Source organism: Mustela erminea, chromosome 18, assembly GCF_009829155.1.
Source record: "Mustela erminea isolate mMusErm1 chromosome 18, mMusErm1.Pri, whole genome shotgun sequence".
NCBI classification, from domain to species: domain Eukaryota; kingdom Metazoa; phylum Chordata; class Mammalia; order Carnivora; family Mustelidae; genus Mustela; species Mustela erminea.
Genome location: NC_045631.1, coordinates 28,445,970 through 28,472,777, shown reverse-complemented (window position 1 = coordinate 28,472,777; position 26,808 = coordinate 28,445,970). Strand labels below are relative to the sequence as shown.

General features: G+C 44.9%; 1 protein-coding gene across 3 annotated transcripts in view; it reads left to right on the top strand.

Moving 5' to 3' along the window:
* YPEL2 (yippee like 2) overlaps positions 1 to 26,272 on the top strand; it is a 63,718-nt gene extending 37,446 nt beyond the window's left edge. For all 3 annotated transcript variants that reach the window (XM_032323044.1, XM_032323046.1, XM_032323045.1), the window contains exons 3-5: positions 17,252 to 17,295; positions 18,310 to 18,418; positions 22,496 to 26,272. In XM_032323044.1, coding sequence (XP_032178935.1) covers positions 17,252 to 17,295; positions 18,310 to 18,418; positions 22,496 to 22,585 — 243 coding nt within the window. In that variant the 3' untranslated portion in view covers positions 22,586 to 26,272. The remainder of the gene's footprint in view (positions 1 to 17,251; positions 17,296 to 18,309; positions 18,419 to 22,495) is intronic.
* The last annotated feature ends 536 nt before the right edge of the window (positions 26,273 to 26,808 follow it).

The following is a 26,808-nucleotide window of genomic DNA, read 5'->3' as shown; positions in this document are numbered from 1 at the left end:
ATAAAAATGAGCAGGAAGTTTGCATAGTTAGCTTTGCCCGGCTCACTGCTCTGGGGAATGAACATGTACTCCCAGATTTACACACATCATCTCTCCTCCCTGTCCTCTGCAGTCAGAACAAATCACTGAAATCCAGGTATAGGGATTGTTGTGTTATGTGGAGTTAGTTGATATTTCAGGCAGGAATTTCCTCAAGACGAGGTCCTCAACTGTGGCCTCCGAACACAGCCTTGCAAGTCGATACCAGCACACTAGAACCCAGGAACTGGGCATGGATGGATAAGCTAGTGTTGAGTATCCAGAGACTGTTTTAAAATGTGTACAGAAAGGTAGCAATTAAATGTTTGTCTTGGAATAAGCCTGGCCTCTGCATTCTCTCAGGAGCCCTCGCCTAGGGAAGATGATTAAAAATAGATCTGAGTAGCACTTCCTGCTTGGCAGATGGCTGATAGCAAATGCTAGGGCTTGCAGCTGACCTTTCCTTTCTGAAATCTGCTCCGTGTTTCCATGATGCTAATTGAGTCCCTCTCTAGACCTAATCAAAGAGCTGGCTGCAAAAAAACAAGGTTTGCTGTCCTGGCTGGGCTCAAAGTTCATGGAGCAACTTGAAAGTGCTGGAATTTGCATGGAAACACCCACTCTGTGGTCCAACTGGCTGGTCCTTGTTTAAAAACTAAAAGTTCGGCTTTCAAATTTGCTGCCTGTTGCTGTTAAGGATCCCACACCATCTCCACCCCCATCAGTAGGGAAAAATTAGTGGAAGGGGGAGTGGTAAGAATGCCTTGTGTAAGATGTGTGCACAATAGACAATGCTTACACTCAGCCAAAAGAGAGGCAGGGATTTCTGGAGACTTAGCTTCCAGGAGAGGTTTTGTCCCCATCAGCTGTTGTCTTTCCTCACTTTTAAAAAAACACAGATAATACTTGAGACAATGCCCTGAGGAGATAGCAAACTATGGAAGACCCAAGGTATAGTTGCAAACATCTAGGGACCTTTGCTGAGTTCTCGTGGAGTTATTAGCCTCTCCGAGGAAGGAGATGGGGATGTAGATGGGTCTTGCTGAGACTAGGGTAAGTGCTCGTATTTCTTCAGTGGGAAAGACCTCTGCTCTGTCAGCAACCATAGTGTTCTCATCCTCTGCAGTTCCGCATGTGTTCCCAAAAACTCCTTTCACACCCATAATGTGTCGCACTGATATGCATTGTTTGATACATATTTTGTGTATTTTAAACTATTTTTTTTAAAGATTTTATGTATTTATTTGATAGAGATCATAAGCAGGCAGAGAGGCAGGCAGAGAGAAGGGGGAAGCAGGCTTCCTGCTGAGCAGAGAGCCCGGTGTGGGGCTCGATCCGAGACCCTGAGATGATGACCTAAGCAGAAGGCAGAGGCTCAACCCACTGAGCCACCCAGGCACCCCTTTTTTGTGTATTTTAGTCCTGTTTTCTAATTAGCTGGATTATAAGCACCTTCAGGACAGAGCTGGCATGCTCTGTTTTCCTTGGTGCCCAGCAAGGTCTGGGCCATCCATAGCTGCTTATTAGATACAGTTGTTGACTTATAATTATGGAGGCACACAGCATTCCTCATTGTGATTTATCACAAGATTCTAAGCTACAGCCTTACTATTGGACATTTAGGTTTTCCCTCACTTTTTATTTTATTTATGTATTAAAGGTTTTGTTTATTTATTTGAGAGAGAGGGTGAGAGAGCACACGAGCAGGGGAGGGGCAAAGGGAGAGGGAGGAACAGGCTCCCTGTGATGCGGGGCTCGATCCCAGGACCTGAGATCATGACCAGAGCTGAAGGTGGACGCTTAACCAACTGAGCCACCCAGGCACCCTTTCCCCCTCTTTTTAAATCATAGACTACATTCATGTGACACAAAACTGTTTTGTTCAGAAAATGATTTTCCAGTGCTTGATATTTCACAATCTGCCTGGGGCTTTAGTGTTGGCCAGGGAAGAAGGTTGAGCACCAGAAAATGTGAAAAGGATTAAGTCTCTGTCTTGAAGATGAGAGTCCTAAAATAGGAATTGTCAGATAAGATAGGCCAGCTGATGAGCAGAAAAGACTTTTTATGCAGATAAACAGGAAGTTCAAAAACACAAGAGAAGAGGTCTAACTCTTGAGTCACAAATGATCGTTTAATGTGTGAGGCGTTTACTCTCTTGAGAACATGGACTCACAGAATGTTCATCCTCGGAAGAGACCTTACTCAACCCCCTCATTTCACAGATGATGCAACTCCCAGTTCAGAGGATCAGAGATCTGCCCAAGGACATCATGTTGTTGGAGGCAGACGAGCTAGCCTTGTCTGGCAGGGGTGGGAGTGAGTGAGCTAGTTATTCTGACCCAGTCATGTTCTGTTTCTAGAAGGAGTACCTTGAATTACCAGTGCCCAACTTTTGCACTTTGGCAAGCACCTTATCCTCATTTATATGCTCCTGTCTCTTTCATAAGAGCCTTTTGGCTGTGATTTCCTCAAGCCCCACCATGGCCCTTTAAAATAACATTGTCTCATCCTTCATTACTATTTCTTATAACTGGACTCCTAAGCCCAGTCCCTTGGGTGAGGGTGGTGGTATATGATATAGGGGGTAGGTGTAGATGTGTGCGATTCTGCCTGCTGGAGGAAAGCCCTGTGCTGGACAGCTGCCACAGTGGGGAGCAACACGTTAATTAGCCTGCTTTTGCATATACAACCCAAAGTCAACTGTGTAAGGCCCCGTGCTATGCTTAGCATTTCCAGGAGAGCAGAGTGTTGAAGGTGTTTAGAGAACACCTAATAGGAAGTGAAAAATGAGTTTTAGAAGATAGTGGTAAACTTGGTAAGGGTACAGCCATGCCACATACAGAAATTAGAAGGAAGTGGTGGAAGAGTGCCGCCATTTATGAAACCCTGTTCCGTGCTATTTCCTTGACTTTCTGTAAGGTGGGTATTGCAGTCCCATTTGGCAGAGGAAGAACTTGAGGCCAGAGGTGAGTTTCCACAAGAGCACATGGTAGAGGAAGTGCCACAGCTGGGAATTGTATCTAGTTCATACAACTATCTAATTCTTCCATCATACCAAGCTCCTAACCCCGGGGAAGTTCAGCCGGTACAAGGAAACCTTGATGTGAATTCTAAAGCTGTCATTCAAAGTGTTATTTGGCACCAGAGGATATAAAGATGGGGCTTTCAGGAAGCTCTCAGGAGACAGAGTTCAGCTCATACAACGAACTTTGGTAGAGTCAGAACAACTGGAAGTAGGATGAGTCTCCTGGGGAGGTAGCGAGTACCTTATCCCTGGAAGAAGTTTGGTAGAAATGTGGGTAAGAGCCATGTGTCGGATGAATGGCTGATATTTGAAGATCCTTCAAGTCCCAATGGTCTATGAAATTAAAACTGGACAGAGTCATGGGTATGATTTGTTTTGTTTTGTTTTGTTTTGAGATCCTCTGCTGTACCCAAACTGGAGTCTACTGCATGAGATTCCTGAAAACTACAATTAGTTAAGTCTGTCTTTTTTAGCTCACTTTTCTGGGTTCTCTTGCTCATTGCCATGACATCCAGGTACCAAAGAAGGGATTTTAAGGGGCTTCTTTGCCTTTAATCCTTTTTTCCCACAGATTGTGAAAAGAGAATCATTTATTCAGAAGTGAGCTGGGAAGGCTGTTTGCAGGCTGGGTTGCGGAGAACATTCCTTGGGTGGTCTTCAGTCAGCCTTAAGCATTGTAGGTTTACAAATTTAATTTTACCTCTCCACTCAAGAGTGGCCAAGCTCTGGTGAAGCCATTCACCTAGCACAACTCACTGGAATTTAATAGGTAGACCAGAATTCATTAATTTACAGTGAAACAGATAATCCTGAAAGCTCAGACTGTGTGTTGTCTTCCTTGAAGGTAAACCCACTTGAGGGAGAGAATTAAATTTAGGCAGTTGCTAAGTAAATACGGAATCAGAGCAGAGGAAGCTGAATAGCCTGAGAGACTGTCATCAATTCTGACAGCTTGATCCATTCTTCTTCATCAGAGAGACAGGTTTTCCAGGTGAACATGCTCTAGAAAAATCTTGGAACTTGGAGTCAAAAGCTATAGATTTATGTTCTGACCTTGACTTAATAAGCTGTATGAAATGGGAAGGTCATCCAAACAGCTCTGGGTTTCAGTTTTCTCTGTTGTGTTCGAGATTGAATCACCTATTGTATGGGAAAGGGCTTTGTATACTGATGCCCTATATGCATGTCAGCATTAGTCTAATTGTGTTAGGCTCCTTTCTTTTAGGAAGTCCCTTGGACAATAGCCTTGGTGTCCTATCTTCATTCTCCCCTATACTAGTCTGGGGGTTTTGCCCCCGACATGAGATATCTCTGTGGTGTAAGGACATCCCCAGCTGCCAGTGTCCAGAAGTGTGGATTGAAACAGAAATCCAAGAAATTGGTATTTGTCCTTCCTGGGTATATTAACTTGCATTATCTATTTTAGCAGCTCATAGTGAATTATTTTCAAGAGGCTGAGGGTTTTGAGAGAAATTCGAGTTCCATTATTTTAGCCCCCTTGAAATTTTAGTTTTATATTTGAACTGAACTGCAAAGGGCCCCAGTATTTATCACTTGGCTACCATTGCATTCTGATTCTACTGCCTCTACTCTCTTAACTCAGAAGCCAGTCTCCATGGTCCAGTCTCCATGGTCCAGTCTCCTAGTGAGGGTCACGAGGTATCAGCTTTCTTCTATGGAGGGTGGGACTTCTCTGATGACAGGAGTCCCCTGCTCTTGATCTTTCTGAAGAATGCATGTTTTTTGGGCCTTGTGTATGGAGAGCAAGGAGCGAATGCAGGATGTTGAGTGGGCAGCATCTGTTTTCCCACTGGCTGCATGTTTATGTTGGCATCTGCTGTCCTAACCCTTTGCCACAAACTAGGGAGTCTTATCTGCTCTTAGTTCAACAGAGAACAAGCCCACGGCCCCAGACCACATCTGAAGTTCTTAGAACAGCTGGGAGAGGTGTGGGAGAGGAGCTGTGGGGCTCTGTGGCTGTTGGGGGTTTGGAAGAGAGTCTGGGGAGGCTCTGGCAAGACAGCCCACCCTTTCCAGAGTAGTCCTGCCTCTCTTATTTTAAATCCAGATGCCCATGGTGGTGAAAGGAAACACATTTATTAAGTGCTGTTTCATGAGCCACACACTGTGCTTTATGTACAGGCATTCGTTGAACACAACATCCCTTTAGAACAGGGCGTTATGGAGTAGGCTTTAGCTTTCTCCCTTTTTTTAGATGGGGCCCTGAGGCTGAGAAAGATGCAGTGACTTGCTCAAGGCTGCACAGCTTGCTCCAAAGCCTGCATCCTTTCCAGTGAACATCCGGCAGACATCAAGAGGGAGCAGACTTTGCAGGCTCTTTCTCTAGTCCGTTCTCAGTTTCCCTTCCATTTCTCTGTAGTCTGTGTCCATCCCTAAAAGCAGCCTGTTTCAGGCAGGTCAACAGGAAGGTGAATTTGAATGGTCTGACCGTTAAGTGACTTAGATCCCAGAATATCCCCCTTTAAGCAATAAATTGTGGCACCCAGACTGCTCAGCACCTTTTGTTTTTGCCGTTCAGTCCTTGCATCATTTGCATCGTGTATGCTCCCATGCCCTTGGAATTTTATGACTCCACACAGCAGATATTTCCTCCTTGAGAGCCAGTGCCTTCTCCGCCCCTCTCTCCATCTGTTGAGGGAATGTGAGGGTGAACTGAGACCTACCAGAGCTCAAAGCCAGGGGACAAGGGCTGTAGGAGGCCATACTTCTGCCCCTAGGCAGCCCACATGGCTTCCCAGCTCATCTCAAGGTTTCTAGACAGATATGTAAAAGCTTTTTGTAATCCATAAGCACATACAAATGGTTTTGATCTTTCCTAGTGACTCTTGTCCTCGTGTGGAAGTCCTACAGAGTCAGGAAATTCTTCCCTTATAATTAACCCAAGTCTCTTATTTCCATTTATGTCCATTTCCTTCTCCTCTTATGGCAGAGAAAATGGAAGAAATCCCTTTTAGTCTTCTATTCCTCTTAGCTAAAGGCTTACTGGCTCTAAGTTGTAATTCTGCACTTGGGTTCTAATTCTGGAAGTTTGCATCATTTTTATTGTTCCTTATTATCACCCTTCCCACTTTCTCCATATGCTTCCTCAAGGGTGAAGTCCAGACAGGATCCAGTATTATTTTGCATGGGTTTCAGTTCTTTGGAATGGAGCCTGTGGCTTACCCTGACCCTAAATGGGAAACTCCACTGGGCCTGACCATGGATGGAGAAAAGAATGAGAAAGGAAAAAGGACTGACTGGGCCCTCCCCGGCAGACTGTCAGATCTGCTGAGGCCGGATGTTTAGCCAACATCCCAAGGGCAGGGGGTTTTGCTGACCCTCCTTTGTATCTCTGTCTAATACTTGTGCTGTCTTCTTGCTCAGATGGTTGATAGTATAGTGTATGGTGCCTTTTGCAAACATAGGAAGGCAGAGAATAGATTTGTGGGTGCCAGGGCCTGGGACAGAGGGGGTGAAAGGTGACTGGTAACGACATGAGATTGCTTTTAGAGAGTGGAAATGTTCTGGAATTTTAGTGGTGATGATTGCACAAACTTACGAACATATCAAGAGCCACTGAATTCTATACTAAGAAGGTGACTTTTATGATAATGGGAATTACATTTCAGTTAAAAAGAACTGAACTTTATTTGTGTACTAATAAGTTCTTTTATAACCGTATAGTAAAAAAATTGTAACAACAACACAATATACATAAAGCCTTGAAGTTTATGAAGCACTTTGTTTTTTTATTTATTATTTATTTTTAAAAAAAGATATTATTTATTTATTTGACAGAGAGAGGAGACACAGCCAGAGAGGGAACACAAGCAAGGGGAGTGGGAGAGGGAGAAGCAGGCTCCCCACTAAGCAAGGAACCCGATGTGGGACCTGATCCCAGGACGCTGGGATCATGACCCAAGCTAAAGGCAGATGCCTAACAAGTGCGCCACCCTGGCATCCCTATGAAGCACTTTCTTTCATCATAGCATCTCCTTTATTTCTCATAGAAAGCTGATGTGAGTACTGTTTTATTGTGCCCATTTTACAGATTAGGAAATTAAGTCTCAGAGCAGTTAATTGGCTTGCTCAAGTTAGTAGTGTGGCTGGTACATGGCAAAGCCAGGACTTAAGCTCTGGTAGTCTGCCTATTTGAAGCCCATGTAATTCACACTGCCTGTGGATGGGAGGTCGGAGAAGCAAGCACTAAGTGCTTCAAAGGATTCACAAAATAAGACTGGAAAGGATCATGGGGAGCTTCAGTCTCATCCCTCCATTTTTATGGAGACGTTGAGTTGCAAAGAGTGGAACCCTTGCCCTTTGTCATAATAGTAGAGAAATGGGGGAGATCAAAGTCACCAAAGAAAAGGATTTTGAAAACCCAAGTAGATTAGAATCAGCCTTTTCATCTCACTTGTCCAGGCTCCTGAAAAGGCCAAAGAGGAAAGAGAGGAAACTAACCTTCCTTTAACTCTGGACTTCATTTACCTTGTTTTACTTATTATCCTCAAAAACCCTATGAAATAGGCATGGTTTCCATCTGCAGATGTAAAAGATGTCAAAGCTGAGAGAGACTAAATATTTCTCCTCTTGTCAAGTAGTTAATAAGTTGTGGTAAAACCAGGATTTGATCTTGATCTTCTGATTCCAAGGCTAGATCCTCTTTTCATGCGCAGATAGGCACCTAGCTCCCAGGTGGTGCATCTGGGTGGACAGATGGACATCTGCTTCCCTCATATCTCTGCCCCTCCTGAGGCACATGCTCCATTAAAAATGGTTGACCTCTAGGGCGCCTGGGTGGCCCAGTCAGTAGAGCATCGGACTCTCAGTTTTGGCTCAGGTCATGACCTCAGGGTCGTGAGATGAAGCCCCTCTTTGGGTTCTGGGCTGGGTGTGGAGCCTCTTTGGCTCTGCCTCCCCCCCGCCAAATCTCTACTACCCCCACCCTCCCAAAAAAAGAGAAAAAGAAAAACAGTTGACCTTCCCAGTGAGAGGAGAGGGCCCAAGTTGGAGAGGCTCTGTTTCATGCTAGGACGATTTCATGCCTGAGTCTGCTCAAGGGTGAGGACCTGTGCCTGGTACCGACGGGAAGGAACCCATATGTTTGCTCTTTTGCCACGTCCCCCCGAAAAGTATTCATTTTCAATGGTCCCCTTGCTTTTAAGTGGAATTACTGCCTTCAGACTTTCAAAGGGGCCAGAAATCAGTGGTTTTGGATACTAAACAGGAAACTCAAAGCCCTTTCCGTTCCTTTGAGCTGGCTGGAAGGGCTGGGCCTGGAGCTATTAAACTTTCCTTTAAAGGACAGACGAAAAGTGTTGTGTAATTTTTTAAAAAAACAAAAAACCTTTCCTGGAGTCCTGAACACCAGCCTCCGTTGATACACAACATGGAAAAGAACTGCCTTGTTGCCTGGCGGTAATGACAGCAAACAAATGTGTCTGACAGTCTGTTTGGGATCTCCTGGTCTGAAATTCTGTTTGCTTCATTCTAATTGCTTCCTTAACTTCCTTTCAGTCTCCCCACCTTTGGTACCACCCTCACTCAAGGGAGTGCCAGGCCGTGCCTGGGTATGCCAGGCTGGGCTGGGCCCCACAGGATACAGTGACCCAGCCGGCGCTATTCTCGTCTGTCTGTTTGCGAGATGCCTGTTGTTCTCAGTGGCTGTTTTTCCCATCATAAATGTTGCCTGGGCAGAGGCCCAGAGTGGAAGCCATGGTGGAAGAGCTTCCAGAGTTCTGTCTCAGGAAATTCAGCTGGTCCTGTGTGCCAGCTGAGCCAGCAGGTTCACCATTATCCAGAAGGGTACCTGAGGGGGTGGTGCCTCCAAGACAGCCCTTTGCATAGTGTGGGCCTCAGCCAGCACACTTTGTGGAAGTGGCCTGGGGGGACCATAGTGTCTGTGGGCGGCACCTCTGGGCCTGGCTGGCATTTCTCTTCTCTGCCATGTGTCCTCCCCTTCCTGTACTCTCTAGGAATTCTGGGCTATGCCAGGCTAGGGGAAATTACTCGTAGGCCGTGCCCTAAAGCAGGCAGAAACCCCCAGAATGGTCCCCAGACTTTTAAAATCACACATCCGTACTAGTAAAATGTTTTGAGTATATACTCCTAGTCTGTGGATACGTAAGAGTGGTACACACATACTGCTATGTAATATATACATTATAAATCTATATTCAAAGAAATGATTAATTAAAATTTAGAAAGGAAAAGAAACTATTATAAATTGGTTTTCAAATCTTATTGAAGCTATGTGATTTAATACACTCTTTCAAAAAGAAAGCTCATTTATCACTTTCTGATATAGTAATTCTAAGGTATGTCCTAATGAGAGTATTTTACATACTTTAAAAGTATCCCTTGCTGGAAAGTTCTTATAAGAAAGGCAGATTCAGATGCAACATTAGCATGTTTGTGCTTATGAAAATCATGATCCCCATGCTCCAACCCATTTACCCAATTACACAAAGGTTTTTGCAGAACTTTGCAGTTGGCTCTTTGTTTGGGATACTTTTGAATAGACTAGGAAATTGTGTCTTCCTAATTGTCTAAATACAGAAATACAGTGTATGGATGGGAGATTGTAGAGATGGCTTATTTTTAAATTTTTATTGGATTAAAATTTTTTTTTTTTAGTTTTACAAAGTAAAATTCACTCTTTGGTATACAGTTTACGTGATAAACACTTGGTCTTATAACCACCCCCATAATGAAGATAGTAATTCTGTCTCCCCCATTACTGCTTGTAGTCAAACTCTCCCCCTAGCTGTAACCTTTGGCAACCACTTACCATAGCCCAGTGCATTTCAGATTCGTTCATGTTGGTATGTGTATCAGCAGTTGGTTCCTTGTATTGCAGACTATGGTTATATGGGCAGCCCCATTTTATCTGTTCACCAACCGAGAGACATTTAGATTGTTTCCAGTTTTGGACAATTAAGAATAAAGTTGCTCCAAAAACTTTCTCCTGCAGGTCTTTGCTGAAACATAGGTTTTCATTTAACTTGGATAAATGAAACCACCAAACTCTTGTCCAAAGTGGCTATGCTGTTTTGTAGTGTATGAGAGAGTTCCAGTTGCTACACATTCTTGACTTGGTTTTGTCAACTTAAAAAATTGAACCATTCTAATAGGTGTGTCGTGATCTCTCATTGTGTGTCTTTTGTTTTTTGTTTTTCTTTTAACTTATGACTTATCATTTTATTATAAAGGATACAACTCAGGAACAGCCAAATGGTGGTGAAACAGAGAGCAAAGGTTGAGGGTGGAACTTTTCATGCCCTTTCAGGGCATGTCACTCACTGAGTGCTACGATGTGTTCACTAACCTGGAAGTTCTCAGAATCTCATTATTCCAGAGTTTTTTGGTTTTGTCATCAGTCTTCTATAACACCCAGTGCTCATTACCTTACATGCCCTCCTTAATGTCCATCACCCAGTTACCCCGTTCCCCCATTCCCCACTTCCTCCCCTCCAGCAACCCTCAGTCTGTGTCCTGTGATTAAGAGTCTCTTGTGATTTGTCTCCCTCTCTGATTTCAGCTTGTTTTATTTTTCCCTCCCTTCCCCGATGATCCTCTGTTTTGTTTCTTAAATTCCATATATGAGTGATATCCTGTGATAATTGTCTTTCTCTAACTGATCATTTCGCTTAGCATAATACCATCTGTAGTTCCATCTGCATCGTTACAAGTGGCAAGATTTCATTCTTTTGGTGGCTGCATAGTATTCCATTGTATATGTATACCACATCTTCTTTATCCATTCATCTGTCTATGGACATCTGGGCTCTTTCCATAGTTGGGCTACTGTGGACATTGCTGCTGTAAACTTTGGGGTGCTGGTGCCCTTTAGATTACTACATTTGTATCTTTGGGGTAAATCCCTAATAATGCAATTGCTGGCTCATAGGGCAGCTCTATTTTCAACTTTTCGAGGAACCTCCATGCTGTGTTTTCCAGAGTGGCTACACCAGCTTGTATTCCCACTGACAGTGTAGGAGGGTTCCCCTTTCCCTGCATCCTCGCCAACATTTGTTGTTTCCTGACTTGTTAATTTTAACCATTCTGACCAGTATGAGGGGTGGTATCTCATTGTGATTTTAATTTGCACTTACCCCAGTGACTGGTGATGCTGAACATCTTTTCATGTGACTGTTTACCATCTGTTTATCTTTGGTGAAGTCTATTCAAATCTTTGGCTCATTTTATTCTTTATTTAAAAATTTTTTGAGGGTTTTTTTTTTTTTTTTTTTTGCTGGGTACAGTACACTTTATTGGTGATACACTTTATTGATGATTGAGGGGCTCCCTGAGTCCCTCTCTTTCTTTGGGGTTCTTGCGTGGAAACTGCCTAGAGGTCATGAGATTCTCATTGTGCCAGTGGTGAGTTGGGGCAAGGACTCCCCAGCAGCTGAGGGCCTTTCTGTCTCTTCTCTTGCTCTCCCTGGTGCTGGTGATCCAGGGGGCTTTTACTCCTTGGAGGCCATATGGACTGTAAAGTCCACCAGCTGGTTTCTGTAGCCAAATTCACTGTCATACCAGGAAATGAGTTTGACACTGTGGTCATTAGGGAGAATGCCAGCCCCATTATCAAAGGTGTAAGAGTGGGTATCACTGTTAAGGTCTCAGGAGGCAACCTGGTTCTCGACTTTAGCCCAGAATGCCCTTGGGGGGGCCTCTGATGCCTGTTTCACCATCTTCTTGATGTCATCATGTTCGGCAGCTTTCTCCAGGAAGCAGGTCAGTTCCATGACTGACATTGCAGATGGGGACAGGAAGTCCATGCCATTGAGCTTCTCATTTAGCACAGGGATGACCTTGCCTACCTTGATGGTGCCAGTAGAAGGAGGAATGATATTCTGGGCCGCCCCTCAGCCATCATACCACAGCTTCCCAGAAGGGCTGTCCACAGTCTTTGGTTGGCAATGATGGCATGCACTGTGGTCATGAGTCCCTCCATGACACCGAGTTGTCATGGGTGACCTTAGCCAGAGGGGCCAGCAGTTGGTGGTGCAGGAGGCATTGCTGACCATCTTGAGGAGGTTGTCATACTTCTCATGGTTCATGCCCGCCAGAAACAGGCATCAGCAGAAAGGGGCAGAGATGGTGACCCTTTTGGGCCCACCCTTCAATGGGGTAGCAAAGAACCCAGTGGACTGGACTCCACAGCATACTCAACACCAGCATCACCCCATTTGATGTTGGCGGGATCTTGTTCTTGGAAGATGGAGATGAACTTCCCATTCACGACAAGTTTCTTATTCTGAGCTTGAGTGTGCTGTTGAATTTGCTGTGGGTGGAATCCTACTGGAACATGGAGACCATGTAGTTGAGACCTATGAAGGTGTCACTGATGGCAACAGTATATCCACTTTGCCAGCCTTGAAAGCAGCCCTGCTGACCAGGGGCCCAATATGACCAATTTTGCCCTTTACTCTGACCTTCACCATTGTGTCTTGGGGATGTGGGTGGCACTATACCAGAATATTCTGATGACTGTTGAATGGGTTAGGAGCAGAGAGCTACTTTTGCTTATTTTAAAATTGGGGGTTTTGTTTCTTATTGTTGAATTTTGAGAGTTCCTTGTATATTTTAGGTACAAGTGCTTTGTCGTAGATGTGATTTCTGGGTATTTTTTCCCAGTCTGTGGCTTAACTTGTCTCAGGTTTGAAATTTTGATGACATTGAATTTAACAGTCTTTTTCTTTTATAAAATATTTATGGGGCAGGACCTAAGAAATCTTTTCGAACACAGAGATTTCCACCTGCATTATCTTCTAAATATCATTCATTTTGATCAATTTTTTGTAGTCATACCAGTTCTAAAGTACAGAGATCATATAAAATAGATACATTGCCAGATACCATTTTTCTCCATAGCATAAGTACTTTTTGAAAAGAAATTTTATTCCCATTTCCTGTTAAAATATCACCTATACTTTGAAGGGACAGATTTTTGTGGGTTTATTCTTTGGAAAATATTGCAGAGTAAGAGTGCCATAGTATTGTCAGCTACTTTTTACAGCAAAGGTCAGGGAGTTTGGAATGTTCATCTTTTTACAGAAGAAAAATGTATGACTTTTTTACATTTTTAAGTACTTTGATGTAAGTGAACCTCTTTGTGGTATGCTATTCTGTACAAAAAATTGCAGGGATCCTACTGTTTAAATATCCTGTTTTTTAAGATTTTATTTACTTATTTTAGAGAGAGAGAGATAATGAGCAGGGGGAAAAGGAAGAGGGAGAGGGAGAATCTTCAGACAGACTCCCTGCTGAACACAGGGTTAATAGGGGGCTCGATCTCAGGACTGGAGCCCAAACGCACAGCTGACTGAGCCACCTAGGAACCCCAAGTATCCCGTATTTGTCTGTTGGAGTTTTTTTGTTTTTTTGGTTTTTTTTTTTTTTTAAAGATTTTTATTTATTTATTTGACAGACAGAAATCACAAGTAGGCAGAGAGGCAGGCAGAGAGAGAGGGGGAAGCAGGCTCCCCGCTGAGCAGAGAGCCCGATGTGGGGCTCGATCCCAGGACCCTGAGATCATGACCTGAGCCGAAGGCAGAGGCCTAAACCACTGAGCCACCCAGGCGCCCAGTTTTTTTGTTTTTTGTGTTTTTTTAAGATTAGTCTCATTACTGACATCCTTTTACACAAAAAACAGCAGTATTCACAATATGCTGAAAGCAAAGACTGAAGGGTACCACTGTCACGCCACACACACATACAGTGAGAGCCCCACACTTCCTTCTAGATACCTGTGCACACATGGCAGTAGCCCAGGGAAAATCCCAGTGGCAAAGCTCTCTGACTGTTCAGTGAAAGTTTTTTTTTTTTTTTTTTAATTTTATTTCTTTATTTCTTTATTTGACACAGAAAGGCACCTTGAGAAAAGGAGGAACACAAGCAGGGTCATGGGAGAGGGAGACACAGGCTTCCCACTGAGCAAGGAGCCCGATGCATGGCTGGATCCCAAGACCCTGGGATCATGACCTGAGCCAAAGGCCGATACTTAAGGGCTGAGCCACCCAGGCGCCCCTGAAACTTTTTTTTTTTTTTTTTGAGATAAAAATATAAAAAGATCAAAGTAGATTAAAATTTTTGGGTTTTTCCCCCCTTCTCCGATTGTCTTATATACCTTCTGGGGATACCTCTACCCTGGGAAGTCTTACAAGTGCTGCTTCTCTCCCTGCATTCCTGATGGTCTCTAGGTGTAGTAGATGATCTGTGTTTGTTGGGGAAATAAATGCCTTGTCCTCTTACAGAGAATAGAGGTGTGTTACTTTGTGTGGTCATCTTCCTGTCTGCTTTCTTCTAGAATTTATTTTCCCATAACCACATGCTTCCAAGCTCCAAACTTGAAGTTTATAACAAATGTTTCTTAGAAGATGGTGCTCCCAATTATCCATAATGTAGAACCAGGAATCATAAGAGAATATAATTTTGGAGCTGTAAGGGGACTTGGGAGGTTGATGAGTCTAAATCACTTATGAAAATCAAACCAAATAAAAAGGAACTACAGTAAATGCATAGAATGGGATATGACTCTTAACAGTAAAAAGGGAATTTTTTTTTAAGATTGTATTTATTTATTTGAACAAGAGAGATGAGGGGGAGAGAGGGATAAGCAGACTCCACGCTGAGCACGGAGCCCGACGCGGGGCTGGATCTCACGACCCAAGATCATGTCCTGAGTTGAAACCAAGAGTCAGAAGCTTAAGTGAGGGCGCCACCCAGGTGCCCCAGGGAATTAGCTTTTGATAAAATGCGACAACATGGGTGAATCTTGGAATAATTACGCTGTGTGATGGAAGCCAGACAAAAAGCACTGCATCCTGTATGATTTTGTTTATTAAAAAAAGCGGGAAATGCAAGCGACAGTGACGGCAGGGGCTGCCTGTGGATGAGTGGGAAGGGAGTGAGGAGAGGATGGAAGGCAGTACAAAGAAGGACAGAGGAAACTTGTGGGTGTGACAGTCTTGACCCTGGTGATGTTTTCTTTTTCTTTTTTTTTTTTTTTAAGATTTTATTTATTTATTTGACAGAGAGAGATGACAGTAGACAGAGAGGCAGGCAGAGAGAGAGAGAGAGAGGGAATCAGGTTCCCTGCTGAGCAGAGAGCCGGATGCGGGACTCGATCCCAGGACCCTGAGATAATGACCTGAGCTGAAGGCAGCGGCTTAACCCACTGAGCCACCCAGCCCCCCGCCCCCCCCCCCCCCCGCCCCGGTGATGTTTTCACAGGTGGATACAAATAGTGCACTTTACACAGGTATGGTTTACAACGTCACTTACACATCAGTAAAGCCACTTACAGAAATAATGGAAATCAGAGGCAATTCACCTGTGGAGTAAATACTTAGTTTAAATGCCTGCAGTATGCCAGATTCCTGTGCTCTGTGCTAGGGGTTCAGAGAGAGTGAAGACTTGGCCTACACTTTTCAGGAAGCTCACAATCTAGTGAGGAAGTTAGAAAATAAACATATAAATTAGATCCAGTATGTTAAGTGCTGTGAAAGAGGAACAGACGGGGAACAGGAGGAGTTCTGAACGTAGGTGCCAGTGGGTGCCTCTTCCGGGGGAGGGCAGGGAAAGCCTTACGAAAGAGAGGAAGCTGAGCCAAAGCCGGCTTAGCATTGGTCAGGTGGAAGAGCGCCCCCCTTCTGAGGGAACACTGTGGCCAGACGGGTGAAATGCAAGTTCCAGGAACTGTGTGTGGTTCAGCCTGACTAGAGCAAAGGACGTTTTAGCGAGAGAAGAGACTGCAGAGGTTGGTGGGGCCAGACGGTGAGGCTTTCCTTCCCTGCCAGTGCTTGGGTGTCTAACAGGTGGTCTCAATCCATAGTCTGTGTCACTGGGATACCATCTCTTCCAAACACCTAGCATAGACCTCCAGGTTTTTATGCCTGCTTCATGCTAGCTTGGGAGTTCTTCTGTTCCCTAGGAATGTTTCAAAACCCAAAGGAAAGAGCTGGTTTGGGTCTGAGCGACAGCTGGGGGAACATCTGCTCGCTTTTTGGAGCTACACCTGGGAGCACAGCCTCTGGTGCATTTGCATGTCAGGGGCAACCAACAATCCAGCTGCCCCAAAGGCAGTTTTTCCACAGGCCAGAAATGTTGCCTTTGGTTCTAGCGGGTGGCACTGATCCCTAAGGTCCTGTATTTCTGACAGTGGCTGTCTGGTGTGCAGTGATCTGTGCCCTGTCTGGTTCTCTCCTACCCTCTGGTGCTCTGTTAACCAGTCACCTCTGGATTTCTCCAGCCACGGAGTAATAGAGGTCATGGGAGAGTCCCTTATTTGTTTGTTTGTTTTTAGAGTGGTTTTCTGAGAAGCCTAGGAGGTTGGATTCAGAGTACGATTGTCAGACCACATTAAAAATGCAGGCAGTGGTGCAGAACACGGATGGTTCATGTCAGCCAGACATTTCAGTGTAACCAGAGGAGAGAAACACGGCGAGGGCCTGTGTTAATGGAAGTAGATGCCAGACTGCATGGTAAGGTCTGGCTCACGTTTCTCCTATTCCCTGCCACCCTTCAGCCGGAAGAGAGCAGCTCATATTTAAGTTAGAATTTAAAATGGGATTGCTGCTTAATGAGCATTCCTGTGATCTAGAGATCAAGTTGCTTACACCTCGAAAGGAGAGCTCCCATGCTCCCAGTTGGGAGGATTTTTACTCTTAGGGCAGTTGGGATTTATAGCAGGTGAGAAGTACAGGTTTGGTGGCGTGTTCTTCTTGCCTTGGGGATTCTTTGCCATCTTCTCAGGGTTGGACCAAGAGGACCAGCAAAGGTGCTTGCACTGATTTCCCTAACCAACGGGAGGAAAGCTGTGGCCAGCACAGATCCTGGAATCAAGTCGGTCCAGCAAAGGCCAATGTCAATGATCTGGGTGGATTAGTAAAACTGATGGTGTCAGGAGGGAAGAAGTGTCTAATGGTAATTGTGGAGTTTGGTTTTTCTCTCTTCTCACCTGGGCTGGTGAAAACAGTCCAAGTGTGGGCTGGCCCAAGCTCTGTAGCTCTATTTATTGTCTCTTCTTGTCCTCCCCCATGCTAACTGCCACCTCGGCTATTAAATGGCTCAGAGCCTTTTTTTTTTTTTTTTTTGCTGTGTCAATCCTGGAAGGTCATGACTGTTGTGATTTGGGCCTGGTTTCCTGAATGGGTGGGTGAAATGGATCTCTAACTTTCGATTTGTTTTCTTGCATTTCAGTCGTTCCAAGGAAGTCAAGGACGAGCATACCTCTTTAACTCAGTGTGAGTGTCTCTGGTACATCCATGGTTTGGTGCAAATTTTGTCGGGTGGCGGGAGGAGTGCTCAGTGATAATTAAACAATGGTCCCTGCCTCCCTCTGCCATGATAAAAGCCCTACGAAACATTACTCTCCACAGTAGGTAGCCAGTTATCTTTGGGGAATTTTGGGGGGGGGGCAGCATCTTCGGCTAAAAATAATACACTTACTACCCACAGTAGGCACATCAGAGGGCTCTAGGCTCATAGGGAAGAAGTTGAAGTGCCTCCGAGAGCCTCATCATGGAGGCTTCAGAACCAGGTCTAAGATGAGTCATCCAGGAAGAGAGGAGGTCGAACAGAAGACATGGAGATCCGCTGCGGGAGCTGGGTCTGGAGGAAAAGGTTTGGGCAGTGAAGAGCCTCCCCACTGCACTCGGCCTAGAGGGCGCTCCATCGCTGTGGGGCAGGTCATTTCTAGCTTCCTACCTAGGAGAGGAAGGTGAAGCTCACACAAGTGTGGTGAACTGGGGGAACGGCAGTCTCGCATGCTCAGCTGGAGATAATACAGGGCTCGTTCGTCCTTGCAATCAGGGACAAGACCGTGCAGATGTCACATTCGACATCTTCAGCTCTGTTCAGTCATCAGTGAGCTCTGAGCTGAGGACCCATGCTCCTGGCTTTGGTCTTCACAGTGTGGCCATCACTTAGTCCCCTTAGGTCACAAGGTTAGAAGGATTAGTAGAAACATTCCAAGCAAAGTCTCAACCATAAAGACTTTTTTTTTTTTTTTTTTTTTGGTAGACACACTGAATCAGAACTAGCAGATCCCAAATGCATTTCAATGGAGATGTTTCCACGTCGCTACATTTTAGGAGCTGTTACCACGTTTGGTCATAAACAACGCCCTTCTCAGCGTTGGCTTCCCTTGAGGCATCCATGCTCAGTTATTTTCTCGCCGCAAGCTCAGCTTGAACGACCAAGGCTTAGTGTGTGACTAACTACCCGTTCTCTCTCTCTCTCTCCGTCCCTTGGCACAGAGTTAATGTGGGCTGTGGGCCCGCAGAAGAGCGAGTGTTGCTAACAGGACTCCACGCAGTCGCAGACATTTACTGTGAAAACTGCAAAACCACTCTGGGCTGGAAATACGTGAGTACTGAGGAGTCTGGTCAGGTGGTGAGAGGGCTGTGAAGGGAGTAGCTGAGAGCCTCGTGCTGGAAGATTGCTTTCTTCTCCTGGCTTCTTGTGGCCTTGTGGGGTTATCTTAGTCCAGGAATAGGCAGCTGAACCCAAAGAGCAGCTCCTGGCACACTCCTGTCTGTCACACGCATTCTTCCCTTTCCTCTGACAGTCCTGTTCTCTTACTCGTTCCTTTGCACCTGCCCCTGAGATGGGCAGATACACACACACATCTCCTTTACAATTTAATTAATAATAATAATAATAATAATAACAACAGCACATAACATTTCCCTTACTGTGGGAACTTACTGTGTTCCAGGCCTGTATTATTTTATGTACTCTTCACAGCATTCTTAGAAGGTAGGTCATATTTTAATCCCTATTTTATGAATGAGGAAACGGAGGCATAGGGAGGTGAATGGTCTATCTGATATTTTCTAGCCATTACATGGCCAAACGGGGATATAGGTATTTGGGAATGTCACTGCAGAGCCCATCTGGTAAATGTCCCCCAAACATTGCTTAGGTCCTAGGCCCTGTGCTAGCATCATCAAACATATTAATTAATGTTTACTGTTAGATATAGTCATGGCTAGAATCTCCCTACTGGACATTTGCTCCTTCAGTGTTTAACTCAACAAGTATTTTTTTTTTTTTTGAGTTTTTTGTTTGGTTGTTTGTTTGTTTTTGACAGAGAGAGATCACAAGTAGGCAGAGAGGCAGGCAGAGAAGAGGGGGAAGCAGGCTCACCACCGAGCAGAGAGCCCGATGCGGGGCTCGATCCCAGGACCCTGAGATCATGACCCGAGCCGAAGGCAGAGGCTTAACCCACTGAGCCACCCAGGCACCCCTCAACAAGTATTTTTAATGTCTTCATGACACCTAGAGTGAGCAGTCCTTCGTCAGGGTGAGAGGAGGTACGGGTGATTGGTGAAAATAAACTTCTGTAGTTACTGCTGGTAGATACATTAATTACTGGCAGATATCTTCACGTGCTTTCTTCTGCCCAGTCATGGTAGGAATATTGAGTCTTCCCATCTCTGTTCTGGGAGGACAGTTTAATCCATGTAAATGCTGTAAATTCCCTGTCCCATCAGTTGCCCAGGGCCAGTGTGGGGCTGGCTCAGATGATCTGTGGTTAGGTAGCTTTTAGTTAGCTTAGGAAGAGCCTGGAGGAGTTGTCAGAACTGCCGACAGAGTGATAATGATGTGTCAGTGTAGGTTTGTTGATTATGACAAAGAAGCCACTCTGCGGAATGGGGGAGGCTGCCCATTATGTGGGAGCAGGGAGTGCAGGGGAAACCTCCTTGCCTTCTGCTCCTTTTTGCTGTGAACCTAAAAGTGCTCTAAAAATATGAAGAAGTCTATTTAAATAAAAGAGATGTTGAGCAAAAGAAGCCCGACATACGAGTATGATTTCAGGGGCGCCTGGGTGGCTCGGTCATTAAGCGTCTACCTTCGGCTCAGGTCACGATCCCAGGGTCATGGGATCCAGTCCTTGCTCAGCAGGAAAACTGCTTCTCTCTGTCACATTCCCCCTGCTTGTGCTCTCTCTCTCCCTGTCCATCTCTATCAAAAACAAAAACATGATTCCATTTAACCAAAGTTTAAAAATGTGCAAATCTTCACTACCACAGGGAGAGTCTGCCATGGAGCAGCATTGCCTTTACATCCTGTCTTTCACGTCTCCCTTGAAATGTTCAGAATTAGAAAGAAACCCTGGACGGCATGTTTCACGATGCCAAGATGGTTACAGTTCCCTATGGTTGCCCTGATTGCTGCTTGTGGGAAACCTGGCCTTGGCTCTTCTCCCCTGGATGGCCGGCGGCCTCCTCTGGGTGATCTGGGGGCCACGGTTCTGGTTGTGATTATTCTTCTGTTTCTCCAACCTCTTGGTCGTCTTAATCCATTGAAGATGTACAGGATTACAGACAGAAGGTAAATCTGAGTTGGTTGGTTTTGCTCCTTACTTCAGGTAAAATGATTCAGTCCATTGACAAAGGTTTATTAAAAGACTTCATGTTGGATACAAAAGTAAATGCGATCTATCACCTGCCCTTGAAGTTGTTTATAGCCATGATATCAAGGAAGAAAACTACAGGTAAACAGATAAAACAGCTTGACAAGCATAGTGATACGCACAGGACAGTGGGAAAACCTCCATCTCCCCAAATATTTATTGATTACCTCTCACGTCCCAGGCCCATGCTCCAGTCTGTCATTCCATTATTTCTTCTGACCCTCACAGAAATCCTGTGAAGTATTTTTAATAATTCTCCCAGTTTTGTAAACGAAAAGTTTGCATTTGTAAATGCAAGTGGTTAAGTGATGCTTCTGGGGCCAGGGTTTGGTCTGGGATGTTCTGCAGACTCCACATCTAATGTTCTGTCCAGGTAGGACATTTTGCAAGTGTCCTGTGGCTTGGGGGCTGTTGAATTTTTTTCCTTTTGGCTTTTTTGTTGTTGTCATTGTTTAATAGGGATATATTCTTACTTTCCTAGTTTTCTTTTTACCTCCCCCCTATCCTGAACACACTACCATGGAACAATAGGTCTTATTCTCGAACCACATTCCTTTGTTGTATATACACACACACAGACACACACACACACACACACACACACACGGAACTGAGGAATAATGAAGTGTCAGGGAAATGACTGCTGAATCCACATTGTGTGTGTGTGATGTGTTTGCACATTTTCTCTCAGCGCCCCTCCCCTCTCCACTTTGTGGAATGATTCCTCTCTCAGGGAGAGGCTCAAGTGTGAGTCCTTGGTCAGAGTCCCAGATCCCCAGAGCTCTAGGAATTGAAGATGCATTACATACAAATGTTGCCCAGAAGTTACAGGAGGCAGGAGGATTGGGTCCCTTCCTGAGCTGGAAGGCTAGGAAACAAAGCTGATGTCTACTGCTTCTGCACCTCGAGCTCAACCATCTAATGACTGTGATGACCAGTGCTATTCATACGATATACCAACATGTTTTTATACATCTACGCCTGGGAATAAAATACCCTTTGAGCCTCTACCTGTGCAGGGCTTTTTTTGTTGTTGTTTAATATCCCCCTGTGTGGCTTACTAGCCTGCAAGCCCACCCACAGTGTTATAAATTTAGGATGGTTATCTGCCAGGTGGTTTCTGTTGCATTTTTCTCTCCGGAGGCCTGGCAGCTGGTGGGGCTTGAGGGCTGCCAGGTTCTTCAGGCTGGAGTCTGTGGAGCTCCTTACTCCCTGGAGAAAGGCAGTGAAGGAAAAACAGACTTAACACACTTGACATAGAAACAGCAAGATAAACAAGAAAAAGACCTATTTGGCTCCCCAATACTTAGTACTCTCCCTGAGTGTCTTTTCTCTAAGTGGAACAAAGTGCAGTTGAGGGTTCTGCCATAGAAACTTGATGGATACATCCATGGAGCGCATTCCTGGTTAGCATCCCAAACCAAGATCCCTCAGATTTTGCACGCGCGCACGCGTACGCACACACGCACACAGCAGTTTCTTACTGAAGACCTATATTATCTGGCAAGCAGTCTTCTAGGCATGAGGGATACAGCAATGAACAACGTAAATGAAGACCTCTGCCTGCCATGAAATTTGTGTCACTGTGGTGAGAGACAGTAGCTACAGTAGATGTGCAGGTTGTACTGTGGGTTTGAAAATGATACATGTCGTGAAGAAGGATGAAGCAGGAAAGGGGGGGGAGAGAGAATTCAGGGGTAGAAGTTGTGCTTTTAAATTAGAATAGGTAGGGAAGACCTTGCCAAGGTGGTGACATTTGGGCAAAGCCTTAAATGATGAGAGATCCTGAAGAAATTCTATGGTAAATACTGAGAAAAATGTTTCAGATACTTAAATTGCAAAATATTGAAACTTGGTTGTAAATATTGAGAGAGTCCCAGTGCTGCCTCAGAGCTGGAGCTCAGTGGCATGTTCGAGTGGCAAGAATGCTTTCATTCTGGGTGAGGCTGGTCCTGATTGCGCCGGTGCTACAAGTCGCCTACTTGTCTTTGGTCATTCGGTGTCTTTTCTTTTGTGTCTCCTAGGAACATGCCTTTGAAAGCAGCCAGAAATATAAAGAAGGCAAATACATCATTGAGCTAGCACACATGATCAAGGACAATGGCTGGGACTGATCGGAGGGTATCCACCTAACCCAGTGTCCACGTGAACGCCATCCAACCGAACATTCTACCCAAGCGTGAGAGAGTGACTGAACACTTGGTTCCATCCATTTAGGGGCCTTGCCATCTGGGGCATTCTCCCACCCTGACACCGTCTTTCTGGTGACCGGCCTCTAAGTCTTTGTCTCTCTGTCTCTTTGCTTTGTATCTGTTTGTGAGTTGATCCTGGCTTCTCTCTCTGTTCTAGTGTTGGCTGAAAACAAAACAACAAAAGGAACAGATATCTGACCGCATGGCGGCAGCCCACCTTGATCAGGGCCCTAGGGCCTATAGAAGAGCTGCCTGATGGCCTCTTGTCGGGAGAGCAGTGGCACAGCACGGGGGTATGAGGAAGAGGGGAAGGAGAGAGCCTTGAGGGTCCCAGGGGTGGGCAGGGGATGGGCCGTTAGAGGTAGGAACAAAATTGTGCTGCTCCCGGAGTCCTGGTAACTTAGGCTTGAAATAATCGACTTGTCTAAAAGGACAAAGAGAAAAAAAAAATACCTCATGACTGCATTCTCTCTGATCAGAAGCTTCTGTTCCTGACACCGACAGTGCCAGGTTAGCATGTGAGCCCAGGAACTGGCCCTAACTCCAGCGGATCAGGGGCCTGGTTCTCCTGGGTTGAGTTGGGGGTGTCGTGGAAGCAGAGGGTGAAAAGCCCAGGTGGTTTTGATAACTCCCGATGCCTCACTGCCCCTTCGGGTCATCTTTGCCTCTTTAGTCACTGTAGGTAAGAAGAGGGGGACTGCCATTTGCAATGGATGCAAGATCGAAACATCCCAAAGGCTTCGGCCACCAACCAAGTAAAATCAGTAACTGAGGAGGACAGGGAACAAAGGGGGGGGCGGTAGTTTGGGAGCTCCTTCAGCAATGGCTCGGATACTGTGCCAGAAACAATAAAAAGTAGAACCAGTTAGCAATTCTGACTATCTAACCTTTTTTCCTGACCCTTAGTAAGAGAAGAACCTTGTGGCAAGGAGGGGGGTGCGGTGGAGCAATGCTGGGAATAGTTTAGATTTGAACCATGACAGGTTAGTGCATCTTTCCCCTTTGGTATGCAGTGGCTTCGGTGAGATCAGCAATTTGTACATAGAGTTTTGGGTGTTTTTCTCCAGTTCTATCCCTGTAGACTTGTGGAAAACAAAGTCCCAAGGCTTTGAGCTGAGTGATAACCTGGCCAGGAGATTCCTCATGCCCCTGGAGCTGTTCTCAGACTTGACTGCTTTGTGTGGAGAGAAATTGTCAGAGTGGTCCATTAGTGGGAAGGGCCTGGGTGTGATAGCCAACATCAAGTTACAAATTCCAATATTATCCTCTGCCTCCCATCTCGCAGCCCAAACCAAAGTTCTTTATATTAAGGAAATGGAGAACAAATCCTTATTACTAAGTCTCCTGAGAGAAAGGAGTTTGTTACAGTTAACCAACACTGTGCAGTGTATTCTACCAACAGCTAAGCCAGTAGTACACTGTGCACGACCAAAGTCATTTAACCGAGTTAATTTTATTGCTTAGACCGAAAATGTAATTAATGTTGAGATATGTGCAGGTTATGTTAGGTAATTCTCAGCATCTCATTCTCTAAGTAGGCTGATCCTATAGGAACATTCACCTTAAAAGTCACAGAAGAGTGAGTTCGTAGAGACAAGAATCTGTAAAATTGATTCATCAGGATTCAAGCAGGCAGTGAGGGACATTTCCAGAATTCTGACAAATATCCGTAGGGATTGAGTCCATGGTGGAAATGCCTTTTCATGTTGCTGTGGTCTGATTGCAGAATGGGCACCGGAGCTAGGAGCTAGGCGTGGTCCTGCCCTGGAGGGTGACTGACGCAGGATTGACAGGAAGCTGGGTGGCTCCAGGCTTAGCAGTAGACAGCTTCTGTGACACAAAAGGATTCTTAGAAATTGAATCTTGGTCCCAGAGGCTTTTAACCCACATTTTTTGGTACTTCAGCAACCCTGGGAAATTAAGTGCTCCCCACATTACTAAAAAGCAGACTGAGGTTCAGAAGAAGTATTTCATTTCCACTCCCAAAGAAAAAGTTCTTCTGGCTCCCAAGGCCAAGATCTCAATGAAAAAATTTTCGACTTTCACATTCCTAAACTGGCTCGCCAGCACAAAAACCATAGATCCCCCTTTCTATCTGTGCTGAAGGTAGTGGCCTTCACGTAGAGATTTTGATTAGCGCCTTTGCTCAGGGAATATCCTGGCTGTTGATACTCCTTAACGTAGAAAGAAAATGGGGATTAAGCATGGGTAGAGGTTTTGTCTTTGATACTGAAAATGGAATGTGGTGACATAGAAACCAGACACGAGGTGTCCTAGAATTTTCAAGGGGCAGAAGAGACTGATGTGCCACTGTTCTTCTTGGGGTTGAGGCCTCTGGCTGTTGCATGGATCAGAGCAGGCTCCAGTTAGATCCAGGTTCTGGTTTTGTTTTTGGTTTTCCAATTCTTACCCATTGAGCATCCAGTGAATGTGTGGCACCATACTTGGTGCAAAAGATCTGAGTAGAATGTTGGTTTTTCCATAACTACAGGGGGAAAAAAACAACTCATTAGGCTTTCCCTTTGTGTCAATGAAACCAAAAGTGCTTCTTATAACTTTAGCTCCACTCATGGTTTGTCTACCTAACGTCAAGCAGTATTGGAGAGACCGCAGCTGAGTGATGGAGACACATCAACTCATGGCCTCAGTCAGTTCGTTCTTTAATTTTCTCACCAAATTATTGACTCAGAGCATAACCAAAGACCTCATCCATTCACCCCTGGCAGGTTCAGGGAATTGGAGTTTGACGGTAAAGCCTCGGCAGGGTGCAGGGAGTAGGGCAGGGGAAAGGGCGAAGTGAGGAAGGGAAAGGCATGACGTTCTATACCTCAGCCAGCAGCTGCCTTCTTTGCAACTGAAGTCCAGCTGGCCAACCCTCTAGGTCCATCTCCCCTTGCTGTCCTAGGTCGTGTGGCCTTGGTGGCCCTGGATACACCGAGACCCCAGGATGTTAGTCTCAGGCTGTGATGGATTGATTTGACATGAATCAAATACAGCCAGACTTGATGGCCCCAATGGTCAGCTGGGCCTGACTGAGTGCTGCCCCAACTCCGAGAGAGCAAGATCATGGAGATGGGATAAATCTTGGCAGGTGGGTCAGTGTGTGAAAAAGAGGTGTCCCCTTTAGAAAAAGATTCTCAAGTGGATATATATATATGGAAAAAAAGTTGCTTGTGAAATATACTTTTGTAAATAATATTTAATTTTTTAAATAATATATTTGGTGCTGTTTTCTCAGATCCCCTGAGAGCACTTTTTATTTTCATTTTTAAATTCTATGGTTTCCTCTGCATTTCTTGAAGTATATATTAAGGGAAACAAGTGATCACCATTATACTCTTTTTTAAAAAAAGATCTGTATCACTTTTGTCTGGACAGAGGGAATAAAGCAATGCCTCTCTGCTCCACCACCCCCCCAACCACCCATGGAGCAGACTCTGCAGTTTCATTACCAGGTTGAGAATTGAAATAGTTTTTTGCACCAATATTGGCTAAGAAAAAAATAAAATAAAATCAGATATAGTTACAGCTTAGTGATTCCTCTTTTTGGAAGAGTTTCCAACAAATCGGGATCTTGTTTTTAGTGTGTGTGTGTGTGTGTGTGTGTGTGTGTGTGTGTGTGTAAGTGTAAAAAGCACTTTGGACTGTGCCTCCTGTTTTCTTTTTTACTGGGGACAGTATACCTACAGTTTACACCTTGGGCACATAAGGCTTGCTTCTCTTTCTTGCTGGTTGTTTTGTTTCTGAGTGGACCAACAGCACAAACCATGAGGATTTTGATTTTCTGAGCATGGAGCTATTGCCACTTTGCTCCTTTTTCTTTATGTGCTCAACTTTCCCAGATGGTAAAGGAAATCTATTGTTTGTGAAGGTCAAACGGAATGAAATCTGTGTGTTTCTGACTGACATGTGTGTGTGTTCCTTACATACCCTAGGGTTCCGGTTGTTGTAGAAGCCGTGTCTGGTTTGGGTTGAAAGAACATTGGTAAAATAATACACATACCTTGTAAGTAAACAATTTATTTTATTTTAAGGCCATACTGCCTCAGGTTCAGGAAGAGGCTGGGAAATCAAATCTTAAACACAATCAACTTAACATATTTTAACAGAGTCTGCCTTGCTTGAGGAAACATGCTAGTGGTCAA